The 23,627-nt window shown below is 45.3% G+C and overlaps 1 protein-coding gene across 1 annotated transcript in view; it reads left to right on the forward strand.

The window, feature by feature from the left end:
* Positions 1-23,627, forward strand: part of lyst (lysosomal trafficking regulator) — a 56,025-nt gene that overhangs the window by 25,691 nt on the left and 6,707 nt on the right. Inside the window, exons 7-40 of the mRNA XM_080507057.1 lie at positions 111-272; positions 2,838-2,994; positions 4,739-4,950; positions 5,073-5,139; positions 5,601-5,710; positions 6,395-6,764; positions 6,855-7,011; positions 7,116-7,289; positions 7,457-7,617; positions 8,227-8,417; positions 9,026-9,271; positions 10,368-10,541; positions 11,378-11,527; positions 12,257-12,394; positions 12,483-12,681; positions 12,795-12,923; positions 13,157-13,787; positions 14,487-14,667; positions 15,511-15,680; positions 15,799-16,029; positions 16,213-16,379; positions 17,807-17,959; positions 18,577-18,768; positions 18,866-19,077; positions 19,864-20,079; positions 20,181-20,357; positions 20,528-20,604; positions 20,718-20,906; positions 21,166-21,311; positions 21,402-21,498; positions 21,661-21,722; positions 21,945-22,000; positions 22,082-22,234; positions 23,102-23,346. Coding sequence (XP_080363183.1) covers positions 111-272; positions 2,838-2,994; positions 4,739-4,950; positions 5,073-5,139; positions 5,601-5,710; positions 6,395-6,764; positions 6,855-7,011; positions 7,116-7,289; positions 7,457-7,617; positions 8,227-8,417; positions 9,026-9,271; positions 10,368-10,541; positions 11,378-11,527; positions 12,257-12,394; positions 12,483-12,681; positions 12,795-12,923; positions 13,157-13,787; positions 14,487-14,667; positions 15,511-15,680; positions 15,799-16,029; positions 16,213-16,379; positions 17,807-17,959; positions 18,577-18,768; positions 18,866-19,077; positions 19,864-20,079; positions 20,181-20,357; positions 20,528-20,604; positions 20,718-20,906; positions 21,166-21,311; positions 21,402-21,498; positions 21,661-21,722; positions 21,945-22,000; positions 22,082-22,234; positions 23,102-23,346 — 6,152 coding nt within the window. The remainder of the gene's footprint in view (positions 1-110; positions 273-2,837; positions 2,995-4,738; positions 4,951-5,072; positions 5,140-5,600; positions 5,711-6,394; positions 6,765-6,854; positions 7,012-7,115; positions 7,290-7,456; positions 7,618-8,226; positions 8,418-9,025; positions 9,272-10,367; positions 10,542-11,377; positions 11,528-12,256; positions 12,395-12,482; positions 12,682-12,794; positions 12,924-13,156; positions 13,788-14,486; positions 14,668-15,510; positions 15,681-15,798; positions 16,030-16,212; positions 16,380-17,806; positions 17,960-18,576; positions 18,769-18,865; positions 19,078-19,863; positions 20,080-20,180; positions 20,358-20,527; positions 20,605-20,717; positions 20,907-21,165; positions 21,312-21,401; positions 21,499-21,660; positions 21,723-21,944; positions 22,001-22,081; positions 22,235-23,101; positions 23,347-23,627) is intronic.

The raw sequence follows: 23,627 nt of genomic DNA on the forward strand, positions 1-23,627 counted from the left end.
ACTCCTAACAGCATGTGCGTCATCCTGTCCAAATATTCCATCACTGACCACAAAACAAGGTGTTCTTATCTTTGCTTCAGTGAAACCGTTACATCTCCATGTGTTCGCAGCTGCAGACTGTGGAGGAGATGCTGTTTGAGGTGAGGGACCAGCTCTCTCGCTCGGGGATGGTGAACTCTGACCTCGCTGTGCCGTTGTTCGACTCTCTGCTGAGAGTAGCGCTGGCGGAGGTGTCGTCGTGTCCCGATCCTCCCGAGGAGAAGCCTGACAGGGTGAGTCATATATTGTGAAAGTGAGTTTACTTTATCATTTATACTTATGCTGGTCTTTTACATTATTTTTTTCAGTCTGTTTGTCAATCCCTGAAGACAGACAACGACTAAAGGGTTTCTATTTGCACAAAATAATGAATACCCTCAGATGCAGGATGAGTCCTCCAACATTTAAAAAATATTTCTAAAGTCATTATTTGTACATTTTCCTTTGAATTCGCACAGATCAAGTGATTAATGAACAGTCAGCCAATAGACAAATAAATAAAAATAAAGGAAATTTGTTTCTTTATAAGTTGGAGCCAGTCAGGCATTGGTCATGAGACCCTCTGCTGATAGATGCCATCATTGTATAACACACATTCAAGCTATTGGCATAATACTTCTATACAAACATTTGTTCTGCTTAAAAGTAATCTTTTTAAATCGGGTTTTGATTGAATCATTTCTGGGTTTTTTTTTTGGCTAATATAGTGCATATTTCAAAACGAGCACAAAGCTCTTTTTCTCATACTGGCAGCGACATCATTTTATCTCCCATCTACCACATCTGTAACATAGATGCACCATCGGCGATCATCAGTCACTGATTTAGTGTCATGACTTCATTTGCTGCAGTCTAAAACTGTCATTCGGGGTCTCTGCTGTCAGTTCTATAATTGTAGCATAGTTCTTTTGAAACTAAACTTTAACATACATTACAATTGAAGTTAAGCAAGGCTCAGGTGGCTGCTTCATTTCACTAAATCATCAAATCTTTTAATGCTTCTCGTAGATCTTTTTTCTGACGTATTTTATTATCTCATGACTTTTCCACTGATTATAGCAAGTTTGACGAAGGTAAACTGCCTGTGAAATTGTCAGGCCGCTGTGGGAGCTGTGGAGATATATCCCACTATTCTAAATCGAGTATGTGCGACCACAAACCAGCAACCTTTTTCTGCACCTGAGCCTTTATCGACTCGTCTTGCATTGTGTCCAAGGAAGCACTGTCAAGAGGACAATTACTGTCAGAAGGTCTTGCTGCCCAATGCAGGTGTTACCCAGCTCATTCGCACAGTCTGCACATTGTGGGTTTCATGTCCAGCTGTTTTCATGCGGAGGAAAGCACATTGTGTCCAGTAAAACATATTGTTGCTTCGTCCCGTTTGCCACGGATGTACCTGAACACGGCGGAAACACACAAATCTCAGCTCGTTATTTAGCAGGCAAGTTTAGCAGACCGTTTTCCAGACAAAGTCTTGCGAAGCATGGGGACTGCTGCGAAAGGCCACTCGCGTGACGTTGCTAAGCAGCTGTTATCTGCCTGATGTACAACGAAACGACAGGCGTAATATAATGACCGCCTCCGGACCGGAGCGAGCCGCCGCTGCAGACGGGAGTGGAACACGGCCTCGTCACAGACGCTGCTTTGTTCCGAGGACTTGTGCAACTTAATATCAGGCCGTTTAGCGTCACACCAACAACAGTGTTGTTTACATTGCCAGCAATATTCACCCACGTTGACAATATCTATGCGATAAGACGGACGAGTAAGAAAATCCATTGGCATTGGTCACAGCGACTCTCGCCTGTTCAGCAGAGACACTATCGCTGGAGCCTTTGCTCAATATTATTGCAAGATGGAGCGGACCAGACATGGTTACGTCCCACCATGCGACTACTATTATTTGTTCCAGGAAATGAGTGTGGATGTGTGAAGATGACCATTTTTCTTCTGGCTGTCCACACTAAAATTTCCTTCCCACCTGGCAGTGAGTGTGTTCTCTCTCTCACAGCCTTCGATGTGTTTTTCCCGAGTCTTAAAATGCCTTTCTCCACTAAGCCTGTTCCAACACAGGAGGATTTAGTGTTTTATATAATAGATTTACCTATTTCCTAACAGCTTAGCTCTTTCTCCGTGACGCCAGCAGGGTGTGATGTTCACTTAACCATCGCAAGTGTGTGCCGGGAAGCTTCCAGATTAATGTTACGCCATAAAGTTTTTCCACCTAATTGAACAATTCTGTAAAATACTCGACCTTGGCTGAGTGTCAAAGCCAGGTATTACTATAAAAGGAATAGAGGTTTTTGTTACAGTAAGCTTGTGTGTGTGTGTGTGTGTGTGCGCGTGTGCGTGCGTGCGCCCGCGTGCGCCGACATGCACATATGATGACTGACTGTTCAGGTCAGGGAACTGGGCTGTGTGAGTGCTTTGTAAGTCAGCTGATATTTGTCTTATGACCAAAATCTTGTACTCTTTTTTTTTTTTCTCTTCTTCTTTCTTCCCCCCCCTCATTTTGCATTCTTCATAAGCAGTACAGCCACGTTTTTGTTTTTTTTTGACCTGGTATACTTTTGGCTTTAAAATTTTCTTGGTGAAGGGGAAGTTTTATAAAACAACACTGGTGAGCTCTTGCGTAATTTCTGTTGTCTGAACAATTTCCTGCCAACTAACCAGGCGTAGATGTTAGTTTGGCCGATTTTATTTGAGCTGACTGGACTAAAAGTCCTAACTTTTTTTGTGTGTGTGTGTGCCTCTGTCCTTCTCTCTGTCTCTCGCTTGCTTTGTCGCTCTCATGTTAGAAGCTGCAGATTTTGGTGGAGGGGGCGGCCCCAGCCGGCGATCTGTCTGAGGAGGTGGACGAGGTGCAGAGCTGTGGCGTCAAGCCCCTGGGGGAGGAGGAGGGCTACGACGCCGACAGCGAGAGCAACCCCGAGGACATGGCGAAGCAGGAAGAGGGTAAGTCCCACTCTGTCTGCATGGCCCTCGCACACTCCCACTCCCATTCACTCCTCCTCAAGAACCCAGAGCTCACCACACATCTACGCCTCAATTATAGGAGGTGAAGTTGGTTTCGCACATAGTTTGCTCTACTTGTATTAAGAACTTTTTAAACCGTGCCTGCTCCAGGTCCTCGGTCTTTTCCCCTATTTGTTTTTGTTGGTGATAAATGTGAGCCAGCTGACGTTGATGGATTTTAGGGTCATATGTTGGTTATAACCTTTAAACCTGCAGACTTTTAGCCCTGGGAAATCTTGTTTCTCCCACTGGAAAACAAACTGACCAGTAAATGTAGAACATGCCGTTGATAATATTTTGTCTCTCATTCATTGAAACATTTTAAAAGACATTGTGGCCTTTCACTAGTTTGCTGACTAAAGCCCTTGATTATGTAAGTAAAAACCCTCTTGCACTGGGGTGCAGAGGAGGAAGCTGAGCAATAAGATGTGGTTAGTTTTCACTGTGTTTCAATGACACAGCGGAAAAGGAGCCCAAGTCTCTTAAGATCAGCTCTCTGCTTGTGGTCTTATGGGTTAAGAACTTGGCCTGGTTACACTCATGCACTTTCATCGCCTCAGAAAGGAATCATTGTTTTATATTTTACAACTGGAAGGCTTCATGAGCTCGATCTTGTGACTTGAAGTCTCCATCAAGTGGAGGTTTTAACTTCCCGGAAAGCTGCTTGGTTCCTAAAAAAAAAAAAGAGAGAAGGGAATCTTTTAATTCAGCCCCGCAGAGCTGAGCGAGTAAACCAAATCGGTTTTAGACGTTACCATAATGGTTGTGAAGCACTGAAGTCGAACCCTGCATCTCTCCTCAACACTGCAAGTCTTTCTTTCACGTGAGCTCGATCATTCAGAGACAGCGAATGTGATTGGTGACAGCTGAGCTTTTGGAAAGTGTTACGCAAAGAAAATACTCTTATTTAGGAGCATATTGTTTGATGGACAGGAGTGTCGGCGTATCGCCATCAGCTGTCGCCTTGGCTTTTTTTGCTCATTCCACACTGCCTCTCCTCCTATTTATGATCAAATTAAGATTTTCTGGCTCCGTTGAATTGCAATCTTCTCAGATTCTCTTGGTGATTTAACAAGTTTTGACCTCGTAAAAGCTGCTTGTGTTTATTCATGCAACACAAGACAAAAGTTTAATTGGAAGGATTTGTGATTTTTATCATTACAGCCAGATGAATCTATAAATTTGGAAACTTGCAGCGGTTGCTTGCTGCATTTCATTTTTTTGAACCAAACGCACGCAGCAGATCTACACCACCCTTCAGGTGACAGGCCCTTTTAGTTTCTATTTACTGAGAGCAATATGTAGCCCGATGTGCAAGTTTCCGAAGGTGACAAACTGTTGTCGTCCTGCTTAGGGAGCCGAGCTCGCTTCATTAATAAAAGCAGGTTCCCAGAAGTCGTGCGAGAGCCTGCTGGGCTGCTCTCCTGTAAATCATGAGGGAACTCCCATGCTGCTCGGAGAACGGGCACAGCACTGAAGCTAATTCATTTTTATGTGCCGCCTCCAAGATGGGAGGTTGCAGCTGAAGGATGGGAACGCCTGTGGATCGCAAAGCCGCTCAGCCAGCGCGGGCTTCCACGTCTGTGTGTGTTGCGGCGTGTCAGTCAGCGTGAGATTTGCTTCGTGTCTCCACGCACGTGTAGACGAGCGCCTCGATATGTGTTTGATCTTGCTGTTTTCTTAGGTGTGAAGGTGGAGTCGGCGGCGCTGCGCGAGTTTGCGGCAGTGGCGGACGGGCCCGGGCGCGGCGTGCTCCTGTTCCCCGAGATCTGCACGATGGAGCTGCAGCTCCTCGCCTCCGGCTCCCCCGACCTGGAGGTTCTCAGCCATGTGTTTCACAGCCTGCTCGGTGCGGTGAACGCCAACCGCCGCAATGCCGCCTTGCTCTATGACCAGGTCAGACTGGCCACTTCTTCAACTTTGTGACCGCTCTCAACAGCCTCACTCAGCTGTGCTCTGAAGATTAAGATTAAAAAAACTGACCCTCTTGTTCTGTTTTTTTTTTTTTTTTTTTACAGGGAGGAGTCAAAACTATTCTGTCTGGCTTTCACAACATCCTCAGTCAAGCAGACCCCTCGTATCACGGTTTGTTACATATTCTGGTTGTTTTATATCTGAAATGACTGTTTGCATTTGGATAGGTTTTCAGCAAAACATTTGGAAATTCTTGTAAGCCGTCTTGTTTTTCCAAGTCACTCCCTGGGGGTTGAAACAGCAGATCGTGTATAAATAGTTCTCGCTGTCCTTGTACAGCTGGACCCATGTAAGGCTCACAGGAATCTTTTTGGCATTGTAGAATTGCAATATTCAAATTATACAAGACTAAAGATATTAATGATCTAATGACTCTTGTCAAATTCATATAGTAGTTCCCCATGAAACTGTAGAATTCTGTGTACTGTATCTGATACTCACTTTTATTTTGCATCTACCGTGATCATAGTAAAGCAGGAAGTGGTGCCGTTTTTGACCCGCCGGTGTTCTACTGCATGCCCAAAAGAAGACGAGCTGTTTACGTAACCTGCTCTTCATTGGTCTCCACTCAGATTGCCAGACTGTGCTGGTGGAGCTGCTGGTTGCCATGGTGAGCCAGCGTATCACAGCGGAGGAACTGGCTCTATTGATTCGCCTCTTCCTGGAGAAGACCCCACCTACTGTAAATAGCAAACCCGATCAGCCACTCAACAGCTTTCTTACGTCGGCGGTGTTGACACTGATAGCTCGTGCTCGCACACTCAGCCTTTTTTTTCTCTCTCTCTCTCTCTTTTTCTTTTTAGCACTGACGACAACCTATTTGTAAAGGCACTGGTTTTTTTTTTGGTTTTTTAAATCATCAACACATAATGCACCCTAAGGCCCGCTTCACTCTGTGTATAATTAACACCAGGGTCTACAGAGCAGATGTGATGCTACAACCTAAACCACACGTCTGGGCGTAATTGGAATCTGGTAGCAGATGTCATTAATAATCTGTACTCAAGAAAAGTGTGTTCAAAACGAAGAGGAGAGTGTATTTTTAGCCAAGTGAACACATTGAGACGTGTGTCTTTCTGCCTATGAAAAAAAGAGACGCGTCAGATGTGCTTAATGGTTGTTTTGCTCTTTTAGACAGCGACCAGGTGTTGCTTTCGAACGCAGAACTTTGTTGCATTTATACATGTTATTTTGGGGCTAATCTGTTCATTATTGTCTATGAAGCTTGTTAATAGCTTGCTTGAGTTGGGAATGCGCGAAGGATCTAATTGAAACTTTAAAAAGATATTTCACAATGTAAAAAAAGAATCCTATATAAAATTAGTAATTGACAGACTCTACCTTCTTTATTTACGCTCTTTTCCAGGAAACGTTACTGAAGGGCATCTTACAAATCATCGACGCCAACGTGAATGTGGAACCTCTTCATTTCCTGACTTTTCCGATTATACTTGGGACTTTGACGCCGGGAGGGTTGTCCCCCGGCTCCAGGCAGAACTGCACCGCTGGAGGCAAAAGTGTTGGTCTGCTATGGAAGGGCAAACTGTCTCCCGCCCGGAGGGAGGGGGACGCCGAGTGCCGACCGAGCCACCTGCGGTCTTCTCCCTGGCACATCGCCCCCCTCCACTTGCCGTTGGTAGGTCAGAACTGCTGGCCCCACATGGCGAGCGGCTTCAGTGCCTCTATGTGGCTGCGGGTGGCAGAGCAGGAGGAGAAGGATGTGGACAGAGAAAAAGGTGAGACCCTCTTCTTAAGAAATCCTTTCTACCTAATTCCAATTAATACAAGCCCGCTTCAAGATTTTCTCTTTCTATTTGTTTTTCCAGAAAAAAGTAACCCAGCCCCCGGTGAGTCACACAACGGCTCAACGCAGGCAGGGACGAGATTAGTCGAGGAAGGCCTCATTCATATTCTGTCCATGGGCTCCAAAGCACTGATGCTTCAAGTGTGGGCAGACTTCTCCACAGGCTCTCTCACATTCAGGTGAGCTCCGGTGTGGAAGGGAGGTCTCGAAGATCTGTGCGTAGAATGCAATGCTGAAGTATTCGTAGCGCGTGTGCCTTGAAGCATTGCACTCTGCTTTTCAGGATTTGTATAGATCCCAACGACGAGATAAAAGCCGGGCTGCTGGCGCAGGCCGACTCTGGCGAGGGAGTGCTCGGAGCGGGCCAGTGGCAGCAGCTCAGCCTCACCTACAGCCAGCAGCCAGAGGGCAAGAAGAACATCCATGGCCGTGTTGTTGTCTGGGTGTGTGGCATCTGGTGAGGAAACAAGACTCTGATTGAACTAGGCGCTGCAGGGGGGAGCTTTTCAGCTGACTCAGAAATGTGTTTAAAATCGCTGCTTTATCAGAATATCTGCTTAAATAATTTAATTTCACTTAATATCCACCCCTTTTTCTTTTTTCTTTTTTTCTTTTTTTTTTTAGGAAATGTGAAGTTTCACTGGATTACACACTACCTCGAAAGTCTAGTTTATCATCTGACAGCAACAAAACCTTCTGCATGCTGGGCCACTGTGCGCCGTCATCCGAGGAGCTGCTGAAGCAGGGTGGACGCTGGAGCATGGGCACCGTGCTTCTTTTTAATGGTGGGTATTGTGTGTCTGGAACATATCAGACATTCAATACCAGTCTGAGAGTCATCACCTCACTATGTATGTGCAGCCTGTTTGGGTGCGTGATTGAATCATGTCTGTCCTCAGTGCTGCTCCCTGGTGTTACGTTGATAACAGCCCTCCCTTTTTGCAAATCACCCGACGAGCGAGGGTGCATAAATGGTTTATGATGCATTTATATTTTAAAAGCGTGGCCGGTATCCGTCTGCACGAGGCCGTGTCTGGTGCAGATGTGTGGCATGCTGTGGATTCCCTGTGTTCTGCCGAGAGGCTCACTGAATATTTCTCTTGTTGCCTCTAATTGGCTGCGAACGGCCCGCGTCAAGGTAACCCCAACTTGTGAACCCAAGTAATGAGTCAAGCTTCGGCTCGGGATTAATTCCAAGTAGCAGTCGCTTCCTCTAAAAGAGGGACCGAGGGTTTTCAGGAAGTTTCAAGAAAACAAGAAATTAAACATCACAGTGTAACATGGCGAGTTGACGAGAGATCAACTCGCTATATACGTATATATTTCTTTTCTTCTTTTTTGAGGCTCAATTGCAGTGTTGTTAAAATGTAGCTTGATGTTTTCTTGTCTGTCAGGGTCCAGAATAGGATCTGAGGAGGCCTTCTTCCTGTACGCCAGTGGGCCGGACCTCACCTCCATCATGCCCTGCAAGTATGGCAAACCAAATGCAATATTCTCCAAGTTTGTCACTCAGGAAGGCCTGAAGTGTGAGCACGTGAGAGAGATCCTGATGAGGAGCAAAGATGTAGAAACAACAAGCTTGGTCGTAAGTAATTTTTTTTTGTTATTCGCTCAGTTATCTCACACCAGGATGCAGAAAGCATGAAAGACAAATTTCTTGAATAAATGAGGCATTATCATAGTACCCAATATTTGTGTGGCAGATGTTAAACTCCACACTTGTACTTGGGATTCAAGTGCTCTGTAAGCATGGCTAATCCCTCCTATGTCTCATTTATTGTTTCATTTCACGGTATATGAGTAATGTGCCGTTCCAATTAGCTATCATTAATGATACTGCACGGTAGGAAGTAATTTTTTTTTTGTCTCAAATGGAAAAAGCTATTATAGTTAAGCTGCCGCTATTTCAGTATGACTGAAAATAGTTTTTCTCCCATTAAATTCTAATGGCTTTGTTGATAATGGCTGTGCTGATTAAAAAAACGAAGGAAAGCAAAAAGTAAGACGAGCACAATTAATGATTCTCTGTTATGTTTAACTCTCAAAAAGTCTAACAAACATCAATCACAAAGCTGTTCCGGATCTTCTTTTTTTTTTAACTCGAAATTCACTATAATTCCAATGCTATGACTTATTTGAATTTGTGGGATGATAATGTGGCCTGGAAAGATGATTGTGTGCTTTTTTACGCAGGAGAGCTTGGCGGTAGTTTATGCCCCCAGCAGTCCCAGAGTCTACACAATCTATGAGCCCGTCATCAGACTTAAAGGTCAGGCCAAGACTGTCGTCACCCAGCGGCCATTCAGCTCCAAAGAGGTGCAGAGTGTTTCTCTGGATCCCACTGCTCTCAGAGCCCTGCTGCCCACTGAAACCCACGGCCTGCAGAGCGTCCTGCACAAGATCGGAGGAACCGGGAATTTTGTCTTCCTCTTCGCACAGGTACACTCATTCCCATTTTTTTTTTTTTTTTTTTTTTTAAGAACGCTTTTGCTACACACTTGTATATTTCAAATACAATGAATGTTCCTGGCCATGTGTGGTCTGGCCCGGTGTGTTTAACACCCTTACCCCACAAGTAGAGCAAAACACTTTCATTTCTGGGCTGTGAGTCGTCTGACTTCCTGCCACAATAAATAAGTTGGTCACCTTATTTGGCAACTCCTGTGTTTCTCTCACAGTCTGATAATAGCGAAGGAAATAGGTCTGAACCTTCTGGAGATCTGGCGTTCAAATTTGTGATGACTCACAAATTCACAACTCAAGAATAAATTCTAGAATTCGTGAAACATCCACAAACACACTAGAATGGAAATGTTCAATTTCCAAGTTATTAATTGCCTTATAGAGGGTTAATTTGTAACTCTCAATAGTCCTTGGTGTGTGAGTCTGTGTGTTAGCTCTGTAATGAACTTGAAAACTTTAATAAGTGCTGTACATTGTCTTTCATGCAAATTAGAATAGACTACACCTGGAAGATGGCTAAAAAAAAATTATCTTTGTCAAGCCATGTGGATTTTTTTTCACATGAATCACCTTAAAGAAAACTAGAAGAATTTGCTGTTTTATTTTTAGAAGATTTTCTCGCCTTTGCTGCTTTTTTTGTTTTTCAGTTGATAAACCATACAAACAAATCAGCACGGGATTAATTAAAATGGAGACATTAAACGGATTCCACAGCTAGAAAATTCATTTGTGAGCCAAAAAGACAAACGACAAACTTGTATCTCTTCGCATGAATCACTTCTTGTCTGTGTTTGAACGTTGTAATTAGCAAAGTTATTCAACTGATTCTGAAGAAGTGACCGTGCTGGTCGTGTTTTCATGCCAGCAACTTTCACGTCAAAAGAAAGCTGAAGATCTGGTTTCCATCTTCTCAAGAAAACGATTCACGTTGGCCTGTTATGCACTCTGTGAGAACACAGTTTTGAAGCAGAAGCTATATAAAAAGAGTTTTTACTATTTCATTTGGTAAATGGAATTGTTCTTTGTCCTTTTTTTCCCCCTTGTGCTGCTGATGGGCCTCCACGGCCTTCAGACAGTGGAGCTCAGTGACAGTGAGCAGATTCAGGCTCTGGCTCTGCGAGTCCTCTTGTCTCTGTCCAAGTTCAACCAACACCGCATCCATGAAATGAACTGTTACCATGGTTACTCCATGATCCACCAGGTCCTCATCAAGTCCAAATGCACCGTGGGATATCATATGCTGAAGGTAAGGCGCACTTTAGATTCTCCCCTCTCTCTCTCCGTGTTCCCGTCGCTTCCGTTCGTCAAAGCGTGTTCCGCATCACTTGTTTTCGCCGGGAGTGTGATCCAGCTCGGCTCGGTGGTGCCTCTCCGAGTTAATGCTGGGGGGGCCCCGCTGTGACTTGACCCTCTAGCTGAGTCTGTAATTGAGCTGTGTGATGGCAGTGTGCTTAAAAGGAGTCTGTCGACTTGATGAAATACCAAACACCTGCAGAGTTGAACCGCACATTTGATTGCCTTCGTTACATCAGGCTTCCACATCCTATATTGTGTATCACAGAACTGCACTGATGAGCAATATTAAATGCTGATAATCAATCTTCGATAGGAAGAATTCCTCTGTGCCACAGTTGATGGGAGTTTCTTCTCCACTTTCATATTGTGCTTGTAAAAAGAGATTGGTCTTTTCCTTAAAACTCACCGAGTTCAACCTTCTAACATTGTCATGGTGATTAACAACTGTGTGTCAGTGTGCAAGCTTCTGCCTTATAGCCCCTCCGTCCACCAGAGACATAAACGACTGCAAGATTTATCACCACTGCAGTGAAGCTGGTCACAAATGATAGACTTTGATCAATACAGACAAGGCTTCTCAGCCAGTAAATGGCATTAGATTTGACGGAGTAAAAAGCACTCCCAAAAATTTCACCAAGACTGAATTGATTTTCCTCTTGCCTCTTGTTCTGCACTACTGGTTATCAATATGTTGATACTTGGGTCTGATTGGAGTGCACGGCCCTCCGGAAGTTAGAGTTGAAACTCCGTAGAAGTATTTCTGACCGACGCCCTCTGTCTTTTCAGACCTTACTCGACGGGTGCTGCAGTGGTCCCGTGCTGGTTCTCGGGGACGACGGGCAGTTCCTTTTGGACACCGAGTCGACCGCTGTGGTGCAGGATACCAGACTCCTCTCGGACGTTCTGTTAGACTGGAAGATCTGGGCGAAGGCCGAGGTAAACTTGCATACGTCGAAAAGTTCCTAAATCAAGCATGACAGAATGACAGAATGAGCACACGCGGAAGAGCAAAGTGTTTGTTTCACGTTCAAATGAAAAATGACAAATACAACATCAAGATTTTTTTTTATTTTTGCATTACAGAAATTGGAAAGTTAATTTTTGAAGGAGGATAAACTAACTATAGATGTGGTGAAATTAGTATTTTGTTGAGTTGAAACTATAGTATGTTAAACAAGTAAGAGAACAAAAGTTTTTCTCACTGCCTCCCTAAATCCAGATGACAAATTCCACCCAGAACTTGTATATGTATTTACCGTAATTTCCGGACTATGAGTCACTACTTTTTTCACACACTTTGAATCATGCGGCTTAAACAATGACTTGGCTAATTTATGAATTTTTAGGGGTTAATAAGCTTCATGCCTCATACATGGGTGCATTCAGGTGCATCACGTAACTCTGACCTTTCTTTTTTTTTTTTTCCTTTTTAAATTGGGTGGGTGCAGCTTATATTCAGGTGTACTCAATCGTCCGGAAATTACAGTATTTTAAGATCTTGGTTACATGATTAGCATTTTTAGCCTCAATGTTCAATCTGTCTATATAAATTCAGAGTGGCTTCGTGGTATTTTTATATTCAGTTTTCAAGTCGCTTACAGTCGTGAAGATCACATACTCAGTGTGTACTCTCCGTCCCGTTTCCCGTCTGTGATTTTGTTATAGCGTGGGGTTTGGGAAACGCTGCTGGCTGCCTTGGAGATCCTCATCAGAGTTCACCACCCTCATCAGGTCTTCAACATCCGTCAGTTTCTCAAGGCCGAAGTATTGCATCGCTTTCTTCTCACCTGCCAGGTATTGCAGGTGAGTGTCGGCCATAAAGCTGCTGGCAGGACGTCCGGTTCATCTCGGGAGGGGGGGCTGTTTCTAAAAGCGTTGCGTTTGTCTTAAGGAGCATCGGGACGAGCATCTGACTGCCATCCCACAGGAAGTGTGTTTATCATTCATCAAAATCATCCAGGAGGTGCTCGGCTCACCTCCAGACATGGATCTCCTGAAACTCATCTATAACTTCCTGCTGGCCGTTCACCCACCCACCAACACCTACGTCTGTCACACTCCATCCAGCTTCTACTTCTCCCTTCATATCGGTGAGGAAGCACCGCCACTTTATGCAGCACCTCTGTATCAGGGCACCATGAGTTTAATGCACTTGGGTTTTGTTTTTGTTTTTTTTGTTTTGTTTTTAATCTCTGATTGCCAGATGGGAAGCTGTATCATGAGAAGGTGCAGTCCATTATGTACCTGAGACACTCCAACAGCGGAGGGAAGTCTGCCTGCAGCTCGGTGGTGTCGCTCTCCCCGACCGTCTTCAGTGACGCTCCTCATGAAGGTCCAGCTGCTTCTGCCTACTCTTAACTCTCGTGCACTCCCAAACACCCAAGACGCGTGAAAAGAATCCGTTTTGGTCTGTGGCCATAGTTGAATGCACGGTTATACCAGCGAGTTGTCGGTGTCATACTGCTGCATCCCTGCCATCACATATCCACTTCAAGTATTGTGTGATGTGCCCGCATACGAATACAATCCCCTGCAGCCTCCAGCTGACGGTTTTCTGTCTTCCAGGTCATCTTCACGCTCCGTCCCCTGAACACGGAGGTGACGACCAGTCGTTGCGTCCTCCCAGTCTGGCTCCGTCTCCGTACTCCTCCCCCCTGCTGACACCCCGATTCGGACACGGCGGCTCGAGGGAGATGAACAACGGCGACGGGGTCTCCCTTGCCACTCAGCAGGCTCTGGGCAGCACAGAGACCCTGAAGAAGGGCGGCGGTGACGAGCAGCTCCTGAGCAGCTGCGAGTCGGCCAAGACGATCTGCGAGTCCAAGGACACCGGCGAGGCGGCGGCGGCGGCCCCGCGCACCCCGTCCATCAGCGTGGAAGAGGACCGGGACGACGCCGGGGAGGTGGACAGCTTGGCGGAGGGGAGTGTCGGCGTGGCGGAGTCCGAGGACAGGTTCGACTGGGCCAGCGACGAAGCGCCGCGCCGCCCCGACAGCCTGAAAGGCATCCAGTCCTTCCAGAGGAGCCACAGTAACCTGGCCAGCCTGGGCCTGGCCTTCCCGGCTCCCAACGGCTCACTGACGATCGGCCGCTGGCCCAGCACTGCGGACAGGGGCTCCGTGCCGGAAGACTGGGAGAGTTTCACCTACTCCCCCGGCTACGAGCGGGCTCACAGCAAGGCCGAGTCCAACGAAAGGTAGCAAGCCAAGTACACCCTCTGAGCATAGCGCCATGTTTGCACTGTATTACTGTGTATAACACTAATAGTGAAAATACTCAGTATGATACCGACGCCTTCCGAAACGAATGGCTTAATTGAGTGATGTTTTTTTTCTGTGTGTGTGTGTGTGTGCGTGTGTGCGTCTGTGTGTGTGTGTGTGTGCCCCCCTCACCACTTAATCAGGCTAAAACCTCCAGGAAAATAGCTTCCATGTTAAGTTTGGCAGAAAGTGACCAAATGCTTGATAAAAACCAGTCATACACACACCAAGCCCTGGAAAAAGCTATTCCAGCTCTGCATCTTGCACCACAAAACCTCCGGACATGCATATTTTCATGCCGCATTTATTTAAAGAAGTGACACATTTCGCAATATTTTGTATTTTAGTAATTGCCTCATTTATTTCCTGCCTGTCAGCCAGCTTCTGGTTAAAGCTGGGAGATGTTTTTGTTGTTTCCGATCCGTCATGTTTGGACACCATCAAATTATTGTCTCGCATGAAGACATCTGCTTTTATTTAAGAAGACGTCCTCGACGTCCGTATTGACGTGTACAACAGGTGTTTCTGGTCACCAAACATTGTGCACAGTCTTGCTTGACAACTTCACTCACCGTGTTTTAAAAGTATAGTTGTAGTTGCTCATGCGCCATAATTCAGCTCTAAACTCGTTTCAGGTCCAGTACGGAGGACTGCCTGGTGCTGATCTGCTGTGGACTGTACGATCTTTTGAGGGGGGTCCTGCTGCTGCTACCCGACCTCATGCTGGAGGACGTGATGGACAAACTAATCCAGCCAGAGGCACTCATTGCCCTCGTCAATCACTCGTCACCCCTCATTCAGCAAGGAGTCATGAAGGTCAGTCTACTCGTCCCGATTTAACACCGGGGGTTAGTGGCCTTTGAAATGTATATATTGTTCTGCACATTTTATGTTGTTGAACAATGTTTGTGTGATATTTTATTGACAAAGTGCCAACAATTCAATGATCTTTATCATAAAGGAAGATGATTTTTTTTGTTTTTCTTTTGTGATTTGCAGCTTCTCTCCACTAATGTTCTTTTTTTTTTTTTTATCAGTTGGACGTTGTAGTTTCATTTAAAACGTCATTCAAGCAGAAAGGAAAAGTGCATTTGAGTCCATTTTTGATTGCAGTAGAATCACTTCTGTTTACAGCCCCTGGGACTTTATTTATGAAAAAGTGTGAAAGATTGGCACAAGACACGCACAAAAAAAATCAGTATGCCAAAAAATAGTCTAAAATGTGCACTTTGCCTTTTAAACACGACACTTGCATGGAGAAACAATCAACTTGTAAGTATCCACACTTTGGTCTGTCCCACAGTCGATCAGTTGAACGAGCTCAGTGCCAAACATGATTATAATCTTGTGTGTTGCTCCTGCAGAGAAAAAGGCAGTGTAGCAATCACATTTTAGTGAACCAGCAAAGTGGGATCCAGCTGGAAAAAGTTCCAGACTCCGAAGCATAATAATTTGTTTCTATTCCCAGTCGGAACATGGCAAACATTTGAAATCACACATTTCATATGAACACAGTGCGCGCTGGAATTACCTTGCATTGGCAGCTGTTGTTGTTTAGTTTAGTTTTTCTTTCTTTTAACGATATAACTCTGCACATGCGCCACCAGAACCACACACCACTGCACTTAAGATCCAAATGTTCCTGTTCCTCCCTCCCAGCTACTGGATGCCTACTTCAGCCGGGCTGTGAAGGAGCAGAAGGAAAAGTTTCTCAAGAATCACGGCTTCTCGCTGCTGGCCAACCAGTTGTACATCCACCAAGGCAGCCAGGGGCTCCTCGAGTGCTTCCTGGAGATGCTGTTTGGACGACCAGTGGGCCTGGAGGAAGAGTAAGTCCCGAGACCTGTCCAGAGGCACACGAGCTGCTGGTATTATGCATCGAGTTTCCCGCACTATGAAGAATGTTTGACACATGTCGCGACAGACCTTTCTTGTATTTCTCTCCAGTCTGGACCTGGAGGAAATGGAAAATATCCCAGCCTTCAGGAAGCGCTGCATCATCCCAGTGTTGGGTCTGATTGAGAACTCCCTGTACGAGAACGCCTTGGTGCACAACATCCTGTGTATGCTGCTGCAGCTCGTCAACGCCTGCCCAAAGCTGGCAGACATCCTGCTCGACCACGGGCTGCTCTACGTGCTCTTTAACACCCTCTCCACCCTCAATGGCATGGAGAACGGGTACGGCTGCCAAACATGGAGGCTGATTCATTCAGACACCGCCATGCGTTCATGGCTTTTTGTGTTGAATCTTTGAGCCCAGAATTGAATCGTTAATCTTCTCACTGCGTATTGATCTGGCCCAGATGAGTGACATACTGGCTCTCTGTGCTTCATATCCTCTGTTTTCCCTGTTTCCTGCAGTATTCCCCTGAATGACTACAAACTCCTGGTGTGTGACATCCAGCAGATGTTAGTCGCTGTCACCATCCACTCCTGCAGCTCTTCGGGGTCCCAGTACTTTCGCATCATCGAAGACCTCGTTACCTTGTTGGGTTTCATGCAGACGAGCAAGATGCGTCGCACACAGGGTGAGGACCGAATCTCTGAAAATCAGCGCACGTGTGGAATACATCAGTCTTGTCATCATCTCCTTTGCTCTGCAGTTGTTGATGATATCAAGTTGTCAATTCCTGCTGCAGAGAGAAACGGGGCCGCCGCTTTATTATCTGCAACTGCAGAGTGGAAACTCATTTAAGAAAAATGTAATTTGAGAAATATCTCCCATTTTCATCTTCCCAGCAAATGGTTTTTCTCTCATGTTTTCCAAAATTTCCACTCAGCCGTATCTCACCTATCTCTTCTCCATTAGTACCCATTTCCTTGTCATCATAACAATCTGATTTAATATAATCATAATATGATCATACAAAAAAAAACATTACAGGAGCAATGGGACTTCGTACCTTTATTTTCTTTTGGTTTTTATTTTAGTCATTACATTCAAATACTTCACTGTCTTCAATGACAAGCAAAGACATTTTGGTATTCTTATCCTATCTGTCCATCTTCGATATCACTTCATCCAGTGCAAGGCCAGGGGGCGCTGGAGTCCGATCTCAGCTAATTATGCACCACAGGGCATTCTTATAATATTTATTCTAAAATAGGATTGACTAAAATCTTTTAACATGATGCATTTTTTTAAACCGCTCATCATCATCATCATCGTTGATCCCAGCAATTTGGGAGGTCCTTATTAGAAACATGTCAGAAACAACTTTACTTGTGTTTTATTTACAGATTAACACCTAAATTAATCTACATTGTGGCAACTTGTGAGAGAATAAAAAAGTTAAAAAAAAAAAATTGTGTTGAAATAATTTTGTAACGACTTAAATCTCCATCAAATATTCTTAGATGTTGGATTTAATGCTGGGGGATGGAAAACAAGTTGGATAAATGTTTTTCGGTCTTTGTGTTTTAGCTTAAATTGAATTTCATGTTTTTTTTAATTGTCATCACATTTTTTTTTTTTTTTAAACAACTTTCCCCAGAGTATCGGTCTTTTGTACACCGCACTTATTTACTGCAGGTTTTTACATATGTGCAGTATGCTCTGGAAATGTATATCGACAACAGACTGCATGCATGTTCAGGAATATATACGGACACATTCTCCGAGTTTCGCATCATCACACCTCTCACACTTTCTCTCAAGTTGGGATCCTATTTTGTTAAAGGCAAGTTTTGATTTGATATTATTGTGTCAGTTGGATGTTTTTTTCACGAGAAATAGCTGGTAAATCTTTGTATATCGCCTACAGCTGTAGAAATTGTAAGACTTGAATTTTGCGCTGAAGCTTATTTTCTCATTTCAACAACAATACATTTTGTTCTAAGAATCTCTTTATGGTGGAGCAGTTTGAGGATCATAAATACGGAGCTGGATCCCGATGTGCTGAAGTGAAAATGTACAGTTATTGTACAGTCATTTGTCATCTCTGCTCCTTCCCAGAGATGGCTGTCGCTTTGCAGTTTCGCGTCCTCCAGTCGGCCATCGAGTTCATAAAGACGACGGCCAACCAGGAACCCCAGAAGCTCAGCAGCTCCGTCAACGCTCCGAGCTCGCCGCACCACGCCATCTATCAGAAGCGCAAGAGCATCGCAGGTGGGCGTCGGACGAACGCGGCAGATATTTTTGGTCTGCTCGAGTTCATCCGTAGAGTTGTGTCTTGTTTATTGAACCTGTCCTCATCCTGATCTCAAGGTTCCATTGCCATGAAAGACTCCATTATCCCCCGCATCCCCCGACAGCACTACTGCTCCTATGGCCAGATCCCCCCGTTCACCCCCTTCAGCTTCCTGTCCCAAGACTCCCCCCTCCCCTCCCCCTCCGGGGCTCCATCCTACATGCTCCACTGTGATGCAGGTAGCTGGGACTGCGGTCCGAAGTGGAGAACATCCCCCCCACCCACCCCTGTCACCGGGTCACGGGGCATGTCTCCTGTCTTTTGCAGTGAACTCACCCCCATCCGCAACACTCACCTCGGCGTGGTTAATCTGCCCAGTACCCCCAGCATGTTACTGGTGCCTTTGTGTGTGTGCATGTTTGGATACTTAACAAAAATCGGCGTTAAACCCCTGAGCGCAGATGTTGATCTGGAAGAGTTTGTCATTTTCGCTTCACACTCTCCTCTCAAAATGTTTCAAAAAAAAAAAAAAGCGCACGCACGCACAGCCATCAGCGCCTGAATAAGTGAGCTGATAAAAGTCTGGTGCTTGTAGGTCGGCGGCGGTTCTCTCTGGCTCAGACGGACTCGCTCCTGATGCGGATGCGCTCCGTCGCCAGCGATGAGCTCAACCAGATGATGCAGAGGAGGATGAGCCAGGAAAACCCCATCCGTGCCAGTGAGACGGAGTTCGTCCAGAGGCTGCAGAGGCTCGTGGTCCTCGCCGTCAACAGACTCATTTACTACGGTAAAACAATCGGGCCGGTCTCCCCAACTGTTGATTTTTCATCCGCTCCGCCTGGCGTCTCATCCCGTTCTGCTTTTGAACGTCTCCTCCATTTCAGACGTCAGCCAGGACTTGTTTGACCTGCTGAACATTCCGGACTCTCCAGACCAACAGCTTTTCACACCAGAACCGGGCGATCAGCCCCACGACGAGGGCGGCTCCGCCTCTGTGCCGCACTCTCCGACTCCCTTCACTCTGCCCCCGGCCAGCAAAAAAAGCTTCCAGAAAGACATCCTCAAACTTATGATGGATGGAATCAAAATCAGCTTGGTAAGGCAATCGATCCATCAATCAATGCACTTAACTCTCTGATGATCAAAATAAACAAATTCCCTTCAATAAGCACAAGTGTGAGTGAGGAAAAGAAACACTTTAATATTTACAAAGCGACAGTAGAACCAAATTCGAGGGTTTTGACCTGGTTTATTTGACATTGAAGAATATTGAAGAAAGAAAATGAACCAACATAGATAAACGTTAAAAAACGAATCCATACAGTGATACCCAATGAACCAAAAGTCGTTTCTTTTTCTTCTTCTTTTTTGTAAATCCTGACTGAGAATCTTTAAACAAAACACGTACAACAACGTTGTCAAGGATTTTAGAAATAAGGCAAAGGTTAAAACAACTGGAGTCCTTGGTTGAATGAAAAGACTTTGTTTTGGATAAATTGCACTTAAAATCTTAACACATCTTGTTGAAACTCACCATGGATTTTATCCAAGTGTTCCTGCTTTTGTTTTTATTTTTTCGGAATAGTAAGTTTGCCAGCCTTTGGCTTCACTGTGATGTTTTGGGAAATCGGATATCAGAGAGCGGCCACAGTCTTTCACTGAAGCAGGCTGTATGAGCTCCAAAGAAGAAAAAACTAAAAAGTTTGGAACCTCTAGTTTAGATGTGATCTGTGGGAGAACAATGTGATAAACATGAGTCATGTCTTGCGGTTTAACCCCAAACTGGATCTTGTAGCTGTGATATTTTCACATTTTCTAACTTTGTCACAAAGTCATAATGTTATGTGATGATTAACGTTATATTGGTGGCGTGGGTCCACAGGGCAGCACAGGACGCGGCGGCGCTCCACATCACCAGTGGCGAAGGATCCTCTGGTCCTGTCGGGACACTTTTCGAGTCCAGATAGGGCGCCTGCTCGTGCACACACTCAGTCCCTCGCTTCCCCTGTCCGACAGAAAGGAGGCGCTGGAGTTTGTGTTTGACCCCAGACACCTAGATATACTCAAAGAAAGCCTGAGTCTGAGCCCCGGCCTGGAGGCGAGTGTTCAGCCTAACGCATGTAGTTTCAAATCACCTCTCCTATCCGTCACCGCCTGCATGTTGAAATAAGTTTGCTTTTTTTTTTTTCTTCTGCTCAGCACGGCCCAAAGTTGTCACTCTACCTGTACGAGATGCTGCACGACCACAAGGACGGCCTCACCAGAGACGAGCAGAACGCCGTGGGTGCGTTCATGACCTCGCTCAAGCTCTGTGGTCACCGCTGCATCCCGCCCAACGCTCCACACAAACAAGAACTGCTCAAGGCCATCAAAGAGGTAAAGCCGTGCAAAGATGCTGTCATCATGGAAAAGAATAGAAAACAGCGTGAATCTTTTAGGCAGTACTAATGCATCTCTTCAGATCGGCCATATGGAACAGCACTTTGAGAGAGAGAAAAAAATGGCAAATGCACTCTTGATTCACCGCATTTTGTTTTTGTACACAGGAAAAATTCAAATATGAAGCCGAGGAGAAAACAAGTAAAGTTGCATGGGAAAAGAAAATGGCCAACACACAGAGGAAGTGAGTATTTTTTTTTTCTTTTTATAATTGCTGTTTAGTACAACCTCAGATCTGTAATAATGTAATTTATTCCACTATATTTCTTTTTTTTCTCTCTCTCATTTCTCCCACAGTCTCATCCAGAGGCTGGACGGGAAGTCCAAGGACATCTCCAAGATTGCAGCCGATATCACTCAGAACGTGTCTTTGCGACAAGGTATGGAGAGAAAGAAAGTCATCCAGCACATCAGGGGCCTCTACAAGACCGACCTCAGCGCCAGCCGGCACTGGCAAGAACTGGTGCAGCAGCTCACACACGACCGGTGGGTGTGAAAACTCCTCATGTGCACTCGTACCGTCTCGTATTAGTTTTCTAATTGAAAGTCAGAAAAAAATAGTGGTACTTTCTTGGTATACGTCTCAAATTTCAGAGATGGAGTTTGTATTTTATTCCTATGCTGCATAACTATTTTGGATTTGAGATTGTTTTTATTTGTCAAGATATTCAGAATTGTACGAATGGCGACTAATTTGCCAGAATCCTTTGCCAGACGATTTTCAGTGCAGTTTTTGGTGTTTCAGCGCCGTCTGGTATGACCAGACATCCTACCCAACATCCTGGCAACTGGACCCCACAGAGGGGCCGAACCGGGAGCGGCGGCGGCTCCAGAGGTGTTACCTCACCATCCCCAACAAATACCTGCTCAAAGACAGACGCAAGCCTGAAGGTACAGGAAGGGCGATTGGCAATTTTTCCCACTCTGGGTGTTTTTACTGTGCATTTGTCTCTGATTTGATCTGATCTTTGTGTTGCTTAGATACCTTGAAACCACCGCTGTCCTTCCTGTTTGAGGATAAGACTCACTCCTCCTTCTCCTCCACTGTCAAAGACAAAGCTACCAGCGAGTCCATCAGGTAGAACTCATTGTGTCTGCGCGTGTGTGTCACCCTTTGGTGCACGTCACATCTGTCTCAGAACGCCACGGTGGCTACAGACAGATGGAGCCCATGAGAGTCTGGCGAAAAGCCGATGCGTTATTCTGCCGGCGTATTAAGAAACGCCTTTTTTGACCTCAGATTCACCAGACGGTGCGTCAGCGTTGCCCCTTCCAGAGAGACAGCGGGGGAGCTACTTCTGGGTAAGACACAAGCCGAAGCCCCCGGTTGCTCCGTGCTGTTAATGTACTCGGCCGGTCACAAAGCACAAAGAGTAATCCGCTCTCTCTGAGGCGTCGTTGGAGCGTTGCACTTCCTCTCACGCGCACGAGCGTTTGCTATTTATTCACCCAGCGCTTGGTGTTTGTCTCGTTTTTTTCTTTTTTAAATACACAAAATCTCACTCACCCTGTGCTGTCTCACAGGCAAGTCTGGGATGTACTTTGTAGAGGACAATGCTGCTGATGCTCACGACAACCAGGTAAAAAAAAACAAAAACCTAATTTTCCATTCACGTCACGTGTGCCCGCCCGGCTGCTCGACACCCAATGCGTTCACGCAGAGTCTTCACGGAGAGACGGAGGCGCCGTCCTTCTCCTGGACGTACGAGGAGATCAAGGAGGTGCACAAGCGGTGGTGGCAGCTGAGAGACAACGCCGTGGAGATATTCCTCACCAACGGCAGGACCCTGCTGTTGGCCTTCGACACCACGAAGGTGAGGCGGGAGCTCACAAGTGGCGTGAAATAACTGACCACGTCATCAGTGCTGGTTTGTTTCGATTTTTCTCCAAACACTCGTCATGAATAATGGAGGATCGATTCAAGTTTGGTTACCTCAGCTGTCTCCCGCTAACACGGAGAGCCGAGTGAATTCAGCTTTCATAATCGGACTGCCCAGCAGATCACAAAAAGCATCAAAAATCATCTCTGCGTTTTCATTAGAATTTTAGAAATGGAGCTGAACGGAAAGGGAATAAATATAAAACGGCAGGTCAGGCCAGTAATACCACAGTTTTCTCAAACTTGCTCGCATCCTTAAATTTGGGTGTTTTTCTGCTTCTAAAAAATACATTTTGAGGACAAAAACTTTTCTACCTGATGCATCTTGGGAGAATTCAAGTGCCATTTACACATAAACATTGCTGATCGTCATGGTCACTATAATGTGTTCAAGGAAATCTGTAACCTATGACTGGTCTTGTGTAACAAATCAGAATTCATTTTGTTCATTCATTTATTTCTATATATATATATGTGTGTGTGTGTATTATATATATATATATATATATATATATATATATATATATAGTTTTAGTTTAGCACATTGAAGGAGGTAAAAGGCAAGATGTGTCTTTCGTCTTTGGTGTTTTATGGGATTAATGGACAAAATTAGGGAACTTGACAAGAAATTATTGTTGCGGGATTTTATTTGTTTATTTGTTGGCGCTCTGATATCTCAAGCTTTGTGGCATGAATGTAAATGTGACATTAACATGAGTATACCAATCCTTACCGTGGCAGAGCAAGTGTGGTATCATAGTCACCATATTCTGTAGTGACGTCGATTTTTCTCCTCCTTCAGTTTCGAGACGACGTCTACCATAACATCTTGACCTCCGACCTGCCCAACCTGCTCGAGCACGGAAACATCTCGGCCCTCACGCAGCTGTGGGGCTCGGGTCAGATCTCGAACTTCGAGTACCTGACGCACCTCAACAAGCACGCCGGCCGCTCCTTCAACGACCTCATGCAGTACCCCGTCTTCCCCTTCATCCTGCGAGATTACACCAGCGAGACGCTCGACCTGCAGGACCCCGGCATCTACCGGTCAGAGTTCAAATAGAGCTCCCTTTTATGAATGCTTTTAAAGTCCTGATTCGCCGTGTTTAATGTGTGAGGAGAAAATGATCTGATGGGCAACTTGGATCGTTCTGAGGGTCGTGAAAATGTAATCGTCGACTCTCGACGGCCGAAATTGGCGACGAGGCCCTTTTAATGTAATGATTTATGAGAATTGTGGCTGCTAATTTAGTAAGAGCAAAAGTTGTCTGTTTTTATCACTTTATCTTTTTCCCTGAAATAAACTTTAGAGCAACTGCAAATAAGTA

Source organism: Blennius ocellaris (genome assembly GCF_963422515.1).
Source record: "Blennius ocellaris genome assembly, chromosome: 13".
In the NCBI taxonomy this organism is placed as follows: Eukaryota; Metazoa; Chordata; class Actinopteri; order Blenniiformes; family Blenniidae; genus Blennius; species Blennius ocellaris.